The following is a 12472-nucleotide window of genomic DNA, read 5'->3' as shown; positions in this document are numbered from 1 at the left end:
AAAGAAAAGTGTTCTCAAAACTAAAGCGAATATTTAAAATATGGAATTATTCCGTCTACAAATAATGAGCAATTTCCAATATGCTTAATACGTGAAAAAACGTTCTCAAACGAAGAAATGATTGAGCACTTAACAACAGAGCATCCAAATAAAGCCAAAAAAAAGGATGTGGAGTACTTTCGCAAATTAAAGACTAAATTTAAAAATCGTTTTCGACATAAAGAGTTGGCTGAAAAACAAAGTAACCAACAAGAGAAGGGACACTTCTTTTTCTTACAAACTTTCAAAATTAATTACCAAATGTGAAAAGAAGCTATTGGCTAAACTCTCATCTTACCGAATATAAATGAAGTTTCAGATACGATGATTGGCCCGAGTAAAAGTAATATGACGTCGTCAATTCCTCTCAGCAGTAGTTCAGCATCAACAAGAACTGACGAAACGGCAAAGGACATTAAAAAAAAAAACTTTGGGATGATTTAAAAACCACAGAATTTTCTTTGCAACTCAAATGAGACAAAGAAAACTTTACGTGACAACGAAGCTTTGTTAATGGCCTACGTGCTTTATATAAATAATAATGAAGAAATTATGAAGAGTTTCTATTTGCTAAACAACTGAAAATTGATACAAAAGGTTCTACAATTTTCAAGGTTCTTAAAGACTTTTTAATATCGAAAACATTCCTTCATAAATATTATTGCGAGTGCAGCTGAAGGATCACCAGCTATAATTGTTGTCTCCGTCGATTTAAATCACATTTAAAAGAATTATTTCCAAATATCTTTACTTTTCACTGCATTCTTCATAGACAACAATTAGATGCAAAACATCTTAACGCTAGACTAAATAAGAATTTGGATGATGTTATTAAAGCAGTGAATAAAACAAAAGCCCAGTCATTGAATAGTCATTGAATTGAAAGGTTCCCGTATTTGTCGGAACTTTTCCATAAAAATGAAGATGCATTTGAGCGTCTTTTGCTTCACACTGAAGTTAGATGGCTCTCAAATTGTCTGCGACGCATTAATGATTTCTACGATACTGTTTTAGAATTCTTAATTCACGTGATAAGAACATGTGTAATGTTCTAAAAAAGAAAAAAGGTTGACATCGCATATCTTTCCCATATTTTCCCCAAATTAAATGAGGATAACGTCAACTTGCAGGGAAGCAACACGAATCTTATTAAAGCAAAAGGAATCATAAATAGTTTTATCAGCAAATTAATATTCTATAAGCAAAGCATTACAGACGAGATTTTCTGCAGTTCCCAAGTCTATAAATAATAGCTGATTATTTAATATTAGATATACAGATTTGGATTGTTATTTTTCCCATCTTAAGACATTGAAAGATGATTTCGTCAGATTCAAAGACCTTGATGAGCTTAAAATACCCAATTGGGTCATTAATCCATTTCTTTCTCATGCCACTTCTATTCATCCAAATTTGTGTGAAGGATTTATTGATTTAAAAACGATTTTGAAGTTCAAGTACATTTCAACAGCATGCGTATGAAACATTCTGGGTAAACATGCAATGCAAGAGACTGGGTATTGAGGATGGGAGAAAGCTGGAAACAGTTGAAATATTAGTATTTCCAATTTTGCTTATAAAATAAAATTGCATATAATATTTTTAAGCTAACATTTTTTTTTTAATTTCTATTTTATGAAAAATATTTTATATATTTATTTCGTACACCATAGAATCCTCATTTTTTGCGGGAAATAAAATTACTGCTCATTGCTTTTCCTTCCATACTTGGTTGAGAAAGGATTCAGTGTGCTGTTGCAATTGTTAGATAAGCAACGAAATAGATTGCAAATAAACGAATGAGGAGACTTGAGACTTCGTTTCTCGAACATTGAATTTGATATTGAAAAATTAGCAGGATCTCATCAGGTTCAGGGTAGCCATCAATGATTTTAAATACAGTAAGTTTACTTAATTTTTTAGTAAAATGTAATTTGTATCAACGCCATTAATTTTTAATTATCTATTAGTTCAAATATGCTGATGGTATTTTGGATTTGGATTGCCTAATATTGAGTCATTAATCTAGTGTAGGGGGCACAGACAAAAAAAGGTTAAGAACCACTTCTTTAGTAAAATAGACTATTCAATCAAATATTTATTCCACAAGTCTACCCAAGTTTTGTTTTCTGTATTAAATCAAGCATATTGCAAACAAATTTATATATTATTATTATTAATACGTGACACCGCCAAGGAGTCCAAAGATTCATCGAGGGAGGACACCTACCCTACAGCTCTCCCTCACTCAGTCCACCAACTACAGCGAACCGCATCATCTACACCAACGAGATCAACTGTCCAACATAACGATTAGTATTTTCACAGACAATCACCATAGCGGGATTCGAACCCGCAGTGTTTTGGTTGGAGAGCGGATACGCTAACCATTCGGACAACCAGACCGGCATAAATCCAAAATAAATCAGATCGGCATAATTGTTCTTAATATGCAGAAAGTATAAACAATCTATCCTGCTAAGTCACAGCAGTAACTCTTAAGCCAAATATGCTTAATATGCCGAATAAGTGCAGTCAACGTCATAAGAGTCACTTAAGAAGTGACTCTTAAGCCGTAGCCTGTCTCTGATTACGATTATTTCAAGAATCATCAGGACAATATTCGAACTTCTGTAACCCTGGTTTTAAATTGAACATCATCGGTTCACTACTTTTATGCTGTTCTTAACTTGTGTTCAACAAGGTAACACTGCCGAATCTGAAGGATTAAATCCAATTAATGAAAGAACTAGAACAACTTGAAGAACAATGAAAGATCAGAAAACGTATAGATTTTATTATCCTCTATTTGCTGTGATTACATTCTCTAGTTCGAATGCTTCAACCAGTTCGTACCAGATTTAGAATATGACTGTTTCTTACTGCTAAAGTTTGGTGAAGAATTCCTCCTAACTGGAGTAAAATGAGGGATTGAGGATCACTTCTCTCACAGAGACGTCTTTCATGTGATATTGTTCAACTGATTTCGATGGAAATGAATTACGTTTACTTGTTTCGGTTCCTTTGACAATATTAACACTGCTGACCAAAATTCGATGGAGAAAGCAACATAGTTTTTCAGACATTAGCGACATGTTCTGCTTTTTATTTAAATTTCATTTATGTGCAGAGTACGTTCGAAAGACTATTTCAAGTTGACTAAACAGTCGATACCTACTTCATTATCAAATTATATATTTATCCAAAACATATGAAAAGTGAGCCAATTACTGAGCCAATAACATTTTAATGCTGTGTGTGTGTGTGTGAGTGTGTGTGTGTGTGTGTGTGTGTGTGTGTGTGTGTGTGTGTGTGTGTGTGTGTGTGTGTGTGTGTGTGTGTGTGTGTGCGCGCGCGCGCGCGCGCCACACACACACACACAAAACGTTTTTGCAAACCTATAATACATTGTACCGGGGATCGGTTCAGACTTATTTATTAATTTTATGTATTTCATTGTATTTTTATTAATTTGATATATTTCATTGTATTTTAATTGATTTTAGACATAGTCCGTAATCTATATATCACGTGATAGTATTATATTCCATCAAAGTAATTTAATTAGTCAGTATTGCTCTAAAGTGAGATATAAATAAACATATTCCCCAAGCAATACTAATTAAATTACTTTGATGGTATACGACGTGCAACTTAATCCGCCAAGGAGTAACAGGGAAGATTTGAATTTATCATCTATTAAGTAGTTCAGTCGGTATAGACGAAACGCTTTGGTTAGAAAGACCTGGATTCGATTCCCGTCCATGACGTGAAGAACCTTCATCTGGTCTCTTTCGTCGAAAGGTGAGTTAACTTCTATCTCTGTATGAGAGTTTTTCATTCGGAAACTCGGATTTTCCTTTACTCAAAACAGAAAAAAAACAAGCCCCATGAAAACACATGAATTTACAGCCATGAATGCCCTTAGGGGGATGCACAGAGAATGCATTAATTCGTCTTAAATCTCTTATTAGCGTATTCAAATATTCCTAAGGGACGAATGAGAAAGGGAAGTGTTATTGTAAAGATTTAAACCATACTATTGTAAGAGGTATTTTGATGTGATTTCGACGATATGTATGGAAAATCTTATGATAATGATTTCTTTTAACATATTTTATTTCTTTATCACAAAAGTTCCACATGTAGATATATAAAAGTATCAGTTATTCATAAATGTGGCAGTGAGTTCTGTTACCTCTCTCCCTAACCAAAACGTATTACAACAAAAATTGTAAAACAGTTTATGTTTTGGGGAAAGATATGTCATTTTTCAATGATCGTAGAATTTAAAACAATGTACATGTCTAGCTTTTTAACTGAATAAAGCAAGAGAAAACAATACTGAAAGTTCCAGAATAATGTTATTCATTATCATAATTCTATGCATGTAGTTCTGTTTGCATTATATTCTATAGTAAATAGAAATACACATAAGGGGATATGTATTTTGATTGAGCTTAAGGAAATAAGCAGACTACTGTTTCTTTCCTAATGCGCAATCGTATATATAAGTGTGTTTCACATCTTTCAATCATTCGAAGAGAAGATGGATATCTACTGGTCAGTATATGTTCTTTTTTTATATATTCACACCAGTTGTATTTTCTGTTATCCTTCTCATTACTGAAAGAGTTTTATTCCAAGAAATATCTGACTAGAAATTAATCATTTTTCAAAATAATTATTTCTTATTATTATACAAATACTAAATGCTTTCTGCTATAAAAAGTCTTTATCCAGGTTATATTCATATTTAAAGAACTCGTTGTTGCAGGTATGTCATGATAATTGCGTTAATCCTGATCACGATTAACGCAAGCCAATAGAAATCAGTTACTTTTGTTTTCATGGAAATACTTTATAATCGTGACTTTTCCACAGGATATTTGATGCATATTAAAGATCTCTGAAGTCTGAGCTATTTCTTTAGTGACAAATACCTTGTCTTTCTCCATAAATCACTCAGGGGATAGTTTATAATCCTGAGCACCCCCTTTTCCACACGAAGCACCCCCAAAGGTGTACTGTCTCTAACATTTCAATAGTCATAGTATTTTTTAAATACTGATTACAGTAATACAAAAAGATAAAAATATAAAAACAGTTATACAAATGTAACAACTTATTAAAATCTTACTTTAGTAGTACACTGTGTTAGTCGTTTTTGCAAATTAATATTCAGGAAATTGGAGACTGCTCATAATTGCTAATATGTTAACTTTCTAAATTCTGACTTAATGTTGTTAACATGATAACACACTTATGAAAACGTTATCAGAGTATTAACATTTAAGAGCAATTTAGAGGATTAACATTTAGGAATAATGCAGATGAACACAACGTTAAAATTTCTAAACGGAAAGTTATCATTCAGTAATATTTACTTCTAGTGGTGTCCTATTTCCCTCAAATGCTAATCCCCTAAGCATAATCATATAATTAACGACAGTTATTGAACAAATATCAATTACAAAAATGTATCAACGAAAATTAAAATATAAAGAGAATATTTTAAAGATATCAAGAAATTTTATACTTAGTTTTAATGCTTTTCCCAAGTAAGCAAAACAAAGTTTTTCGTGTGAAATATATTCACGTCTTTCACAGATTTTTACTAAGAATATCAAGTACCTTTTATCTACTTGTATATGAGATATATATGGTTCTGCATTACTTCTACCTTGGTATCTCTCCCCCAGGACTGGCTTCAGCTGAAGAGACCCCAATAAGTCGAAACGGGTCTGAGTAGTTGTCCTTCCCATTATGCATTGTATTATACACGCCTAAAAGGGAGATGTGCTTAGTATGCATCCCATACGATATGGGAAGCATTCTAAGTATGGCATACGTAGCATGGGATATATAATAAGGCAAGTATTATAAAGTCATTAGCCTCTATATACAAGCAGCTCAGACGTGAATATATTTCACGCGCAAAACTTTGTTTTGCTTACTTGGGAAAAGGATTGAAACCAAGCCTAAAATTTCTTGGTATCTTGGATGTATTTTACGCTCAAGGTAAAATCTTTTAACATCTTTCACTCGTCCAGAGAGTTTTATTAAGAAGGTCAAGCACCTTTTTTCTACTTGTAAATGAGATATATATGATTTCTGCATTACTTCAACCTTGATATCTCTCCCGGGTCTGGCTCCCACTGAAGGGACATCAATAAAGGTCGAAACCGTAGTGTACCTTCCCATTATGCATTGCATCATACACGCTTGAATGGGGGGGTGTGCTTTGCATTATGAGATACATACTATGGCAAGTGATTTGAGGTTATCAGCCTTTATATACAAGTAGCTCAGGGGTGAATATATTTCACGCGCAAACTTTGTTTTGCTTATTTGAGAAAAGGATTAAAACCAAGTATAAAATTTCTTGGTAACTTTACGGTATTTTACAACCAAGGTAAAAAACAAAATTCTACATATAAAGAGAACATGTCAGAAGCATAAATCTTATCATCCACAAAAAACGCATTTTAGAAACAAAGAGGGAAAATTTTAATAAAAATATTTTGATTACAAATGTTAATAACACGGTTTTCATCGGGGGGTTCCCTTCTCTTGAGATGGGATTGAAAAAATCGTATCTACAGTTCTGTATTGCAAAGCAGATTGTGCTCTCCATCAGAGTTTGTGATATTATGCATTTCTGTAGTATTTCCTTTTTCTTTTCTGTCATCATTCAATTCTTTGAATATACCGGTGTGAGATTTCTGATCTTTGCCATCTTCAGTATTTTTTTTGTCTCGTAAGTTCTCTTCATCGTCGTAGAAATTTGTCAGCCTCTTACTAAAGTACCACACTCCCACGTTAAAGAAGAGACCTAAGCCAGTAAATCCGATGGATACTCCCTGTAGATAATAACGAAATTTCTCGTTATCGTACAACCAGCAATGTCCGGTTTCTCCGCATTTCTGTTCCCATACGATGCACACAGCGTCGGATATCGCTCCAGTTAGCATTGGAGAAGGTATAAAAGCTAAATCAAAAAGTAAAGTTAGCAATTTTAATTCAGATTTGGTTCAGTTTAATTTCATGTAGATTACTCATTTAAAAAAATTTTTATATCAAGATTAAAACACACATATTACAGCAATGAAACATACTCTTCTTTATATAACTATTAATGAATATAACTATTAAAAAATCATTAATAACAATTATATAATAATAATAATAATAATTTATTTATTTAATTAATTAGTTTATTTTTTATTTTTTTATTTTATTTTATGTGTCAGATAAATTGCATACATAGATGCTGTAATAATTATATATATATATATATATATATATATATATATATATATATATATATTAGCAGAGCTTATCTGAGGAAGATAATAGATGATAGATGGTGGTGGTTTCTTGGTTATGTTCCTATATATATATATAAAATATTTATAACACATTACAATTGTGAATAACAGATATTTGCAAGTTAATAATTTTCGTCTTCGAAGCTTAGCAGAGCTTATCTGAGGAAGGTAATAGATGATAGATGGTGGTGGTTTCTTGGTTATGTTCCTATACTGGTTACAAACCAGGCAGCAGTTTTACTTTTTTTTTGTGCAGATAGGGTTGGATTTAGACATGGCATGTTTGTTTCTTTGTGTTCTTGTAGTGATGGTTTTTTGAGAGGGGCTTTGTCATTGGTTTATGTGTGTGTGCGTGTGTGTATGTGTGTGTGGGGGGGGAGAGAAACAGGAATTGCTCCAATTTTCATTCTCGCTATAATATTTATATAGCGCCTGCTTCAGCTCTCTGTATGTTCCTAGGTTTCTGTTGTCATACGGCAGTTTGTTTATCATGTCAGTTACATAGAAGTTTCGGGTGGCTTTGCCGTAGTGATTGTTGTATTTATATGTTATGTAGTTTGTTGACTGTGGTCTTGTTATTTGATATGTTGTTCTGGTTACTCTATATGTTGGACTGTAGTAATGTTTTAACATGACTGTGTAGTGGCATAAGTGTTTCACCTTAAATATTTTGTGTTTTGTCCGTGCTTCCTGCATAAGAGTGGGTTGTTCCCATAATATCAGTTTTACCATTTTATCTTGCAACCATTGTAGCCTGTTAAGTCTGTAGTCTGCACAGAATGTGTATGATGTGATTGCATATCTTAAAATGTTTTCACATAATGCTGTATAGATTAGTATTTTTATGTGGGTTGAGGCAATGTCTTTTAATCTGTATAGTTTGCTTGCTATTATCCTAAGCTTGGTATGTAGGTAGTTTGTATGGCTATTCCAACTTTGATCAGCATCGAAGTGAAGTCCGAGATAGCGTGTTGTTTTCACCTGTGTGATGGTTGTGATTTTAGGTTCTGCGCTTTGTGTATAGGAGGATGAATGTTGGATAGTGAGATATTTAGTTTCTATGGGCAGGGTTTGGGGGTTTTTGAATACCATTAGCTTTGTTTTTCCAGGGTTTATATATATGCTGTTTTCGGTTAACCAGTTAGTGATTTGATTGATGTCGTGTTGCATATTTGTGTAGGCGATATTTGCATTGTTGTGAATGGATACTATGGCCGTGTCGTCTGCGTACTGGAAAATTTTACTTTTTAGGGGGGGAGTTGGCTTATGTCGTGTGTGTATATGTTAAATAGGAAGGGAGATAGGACAGCTCCTTGCGGTACGCTACAGGTTACATGTACCTCTTTGCTGTATGCTGATCCTATACCTGTGATGTGCTTTCTGTTTTTCGTGTATGCTTTAAACCACTGGAGTAGACGACCTCCAATTCCGATATGGGTTAGTTTCGTTAATAAGGTTTTGTGTGTTAGTGTGTCAAATGCTTTTGTTAGGTCAATGAATACCACTAATGTTATTCTGTTTTTATCCAATGCAGCATTTATTAGATCTGTGAAATCTTCCAGGAGTGTTGCTGTTCCTTTATATTTTTGAAAGCCATACTGTGTTTTGGGTATGATTTGAAATTTTTCAACGTATGTGGAGAGTTTCTGATGCACAATGCGTTCCATGATTTGGTTGATTACAGACAGCGTGGCGATGGGTCTCTAATTACTTATAATGTTTCTTTTCCCCTGTTTGTGTATGGGTGTAATTAATGCAGTCTTCAGTGTTTCAGGTATGTGTCCCATTTCGAAGATTTTATTTAACAGTGTTTGTATAACTGGAAGTAGGTTGGTTGAGTATTTCTTGATGTCTTTTGGTCTGATTCCGTCTATCCCCGGTCCTTTGTTAGGATTAATTTGTTGAATTGCCAGTGTTAGTTCTTCTTTTGTTACTGTGGGGAACCACATCGACTGGGTTGCTCGTGGACCTAGTAGAGAATGTTCGTTTGTGTGAGGAAAGGTTGTTTCTTGTAGCTTTTGGACAGAGTTCACGAAATGCTGATTAAAGTTGTTTGCCAACTGTTTGAGGGATTTGGGGTCGCAGGCAAAGCTGTGTTTTATTGTTTCTGAGGCAGTGGTTCTGTGTATATTGTCCAGCATTTCATTAATCAGGTGCCAGGTTTCCTTTATGTCATTCTGAGCTGTTGTTAATTTGTTGCTGTAATAGTTTCTTTTTGCCATTCTAATCTGTGTTGTTAGGAGATTTCATTTTCTTTTGTATTCAGCTTTTAAAGCGATATTGTTCGGCGATTTCTTAAGTTGTTTCCATAGGGCATCTTTTCTTTGTATGTCTGTTAGTATGTTGTCTGTTATCCATGGATTTTGTTTCGTTTGGGGACGTATTTTTATTTTTGTTAATGCTTTGTTATATATTTTGTTAAATGCAAGTTTAAGATTATTATATACAGCTTCAGCAGGGTCTAAAGATGCTATCTGAATCCAGTCTGTTTTTCTGATTTCATCGTTTACTATTCTTTCGTTTAAAATGCTATAATACTGTTTTGTAGTCTCAGTGATTTTTATGGGTTCTGGTTCAGTGTGTAACTGTAATGCTGTGAAATAATGGTCTGCCAGTTTGCATGTTATGATGGCTGCTGTGTAGCTGTTTGGAGGGGCCCTTATATTTATATGATCAATGCAGGATGAGGTTGTTGTGTTTCCGACTATCTCTTCTCGTGTATACGACTGTATGGATGGGGTTATGTTATATGCCGATAATAGGTCTAGGTATTGTTCTGTGTTGTTATTTATGTTCCTAATGTTTATATTAATGTCTCCTATTATTATCAAGTTTTCTGAGGTACCTACTTCCGTGGCTGAAAGCCATCTGTTTAGTTCTTATAGGAATTTTGTGGTGCTTAAGTTGGGTGGTCTATATATTGCGATTAATATCAGGGAGTTTTCTTGTTTGATGTTTTTAATTTCGATGCATATGTTTTCTGCGTATTCTAATTTATAGTTTATTTCCGTTACTTCTAGTTTATGTTTATGTTAAACCTGAACATAGAAAATGCATGTTTCTCTGGCAGTTCCTACATGTTACGTGGTTTTCTTCCCCCGCTAAGTCTTCTTGGCATTTGTAGCACTTCATACTTCTTGTTTGACGATCTTGCTGTAATTTCTAATATGGCGACTTCCTTTGTTCTCTTCTCGCCTAGTTGACCAACGTATACTTCGAACTTTGAATACTTATATTTTACTTATTACTTAACAGATACTTACAGTTTTTACATCTATATGTTAGTCTTGAAGAACGGAATTCACTGATGTACTTTAAATTTTAATTCACAAGAAAAGATCTACTTTGCAACATAAAATATGGGAGCATCGAAATAGCGTGCTTGCGACCGCTTGCTGCTAAAGCGCCCTCCCTATAATAATAATAATAATAATAATAATAATAATAAATCATTCTTAAACTACTTGAATTACATGGGAAAACAATCTACAAATATTCTATATTAACAGTCCTCCCGGTTCACATGAAGACAGGTGAACATAAAACCATCATGCAACTGAGAATACTTTATGCATTATTGCGTAATTATACTTATTTGGTTTTTCGTGAAAAGTACTTGCCATCACGTTTTACTACATGATTCACCGTTTGGCTAGATAACCTGGTAAAATGTGATGACAAGTACATTTCACGAAAACCAAATGAGTATAATTACGTAATAATGCATGAAGTATTCTTGAATTATTCATTGCTGATGGCAATTTTTTTTCAGTGTCATATTAAGAGCTTATGCACTTTGGAGATTTTCGATATTATTCAATCTAAGCACACGCTTTCTTCAAAAAAATTAAAACTAGTTTTCTTAAGAATTATATTATACGAAATTTCTCTATGGCACATTAATAGGGTTAGCACTGATAAGAAGTAGAGTAAAGAATGAGCAGAATGAGAATACCTACCAAAAAAAGTGAGAATAAAATCATACATTCCTAAAGCTAAAGCTTTATCTTCCTCGTCAACACATCTGTAAATCGAAAACATGAATCGTTTATTAAGAAAATGCATTTATTTTAGACAGGAATAGTCATAAATTAAAGATACTAAGAAATTATATACTCGGTTTAATCCTTTATCCAAGTGTAAGCAAACAAGTTTGCGCCTGAACTATTTTCAGGACTGGCGCAACTCGTATATAGAAGCTAATGATTTCGCATCACTTGCCTTAGTACCCATAATGCAAAGCACATATCCCTAAGGACATATATAATGCTATGCATTATGGGAAGGTTCACTACCCCAGACCAGTTTGGAACTTTCTCGTCAGTGGGAGCCAGACTCAGAGGTGATACCAAGGTTGAAGTAATGCAGAAGTCATATTTCTATACACGAGTTGCCAAAAGGTGTCACACCTTAATATTAGAATACTCTGAATTACAGATAGTTGATGGATGAATAATGCATAGTATTATACATACCCGTAAGGATATATGCTTTGCATTCTGGGATACTAACGCAACTGGTGTGAAGTCATTAGCTTCTTTATACGAGTTGCTGCAGTCCTGAAAATAGTTCAGGCGAAAACTTGTTTGCTTACACTTCGATAAAGGATTAAACCAAGTATATAATTTCTTGGTATAGAAAAGTCATGTTTCGATTTTGCTGTACGAAGCAAGGAATGGAGTTTGGTTAGAGGAATGAAAGAAGTGCTAATTTAAATTACTTGATTATTTTAGCTAACTTTGGAGAAAAAAAGGTGATATATGGTAGAGATATAAAACCTTTCTACATTACTATCTTCAATATGGTGAGTAAGTGGATTAAATAAGAGCTTATTAATAGTCTATGAAAGGTTGTAAGAAGAAACTGTAGTTCTTTCATTATCTCTTTTTCTTCACTGAGAAGAGAGCAAGCAGGAGTAGCTAATGTAGAAATGATACAATAATTTTAGGGTGGGTAATTATGAGATGCACATGAAGATATCTGTTATTATGTTTGTGTTTCTGTAAATAGATATATTCAATATGTCCGACACACACACTTGTAAGTTCGTAATCCAGGAACAGGAGAGAACCTTTAATTTACAACTCGGAGTTAAATTGTAT

At 33.6% G+C, this 12472-nt stretch overlaps 1 protein-coding gene across 1 annotated transcript in view; it reads right to left on the bottom strand.

Annotated features, from left to right (window-relative positions):
* LOC150097498 (solute carrier organic anion transporter family member 74D-like) overlaps nt 1-12472 on the bottom strand; it is a 34784-nt gene that overhangs the window by 20860 nt on the left and 1452 nt on the right. The window contains exon 2 of the mRNA XM_090407391.1: nt 11330-11394. Within this exon, the coding sequence (XP_090263517.1) occupies nt 11330-11353 (24 nt within the window). The 5' untranslated portion in view covers nt 11354-11394. The remainder of the gene's footprint in view (nt 1-11329; nt 11395-12472) is intronic.

Source organism: Typopeltis vanoorti, chromosome 17 (assembly GCF_054136105.1).
Source record: "Typopeltis vanoorti isolate ZY-2024b chromosome 17, IOZ_Tvanoo_1.0, whole genome shotgun sequence".
NCBI classification, from domain to species: Eukaryota; Metazoa; Arthropoda; class Arachnida; order Uropygi; family Thelyphonidae; genus Typopeltis; species Typopeltis vanoorti.
The sequence above is the reverse complement of the archived record's forward strand: the minus strand, read 5'-3'. Positions and strand labels throughout refer to the sequence as shown.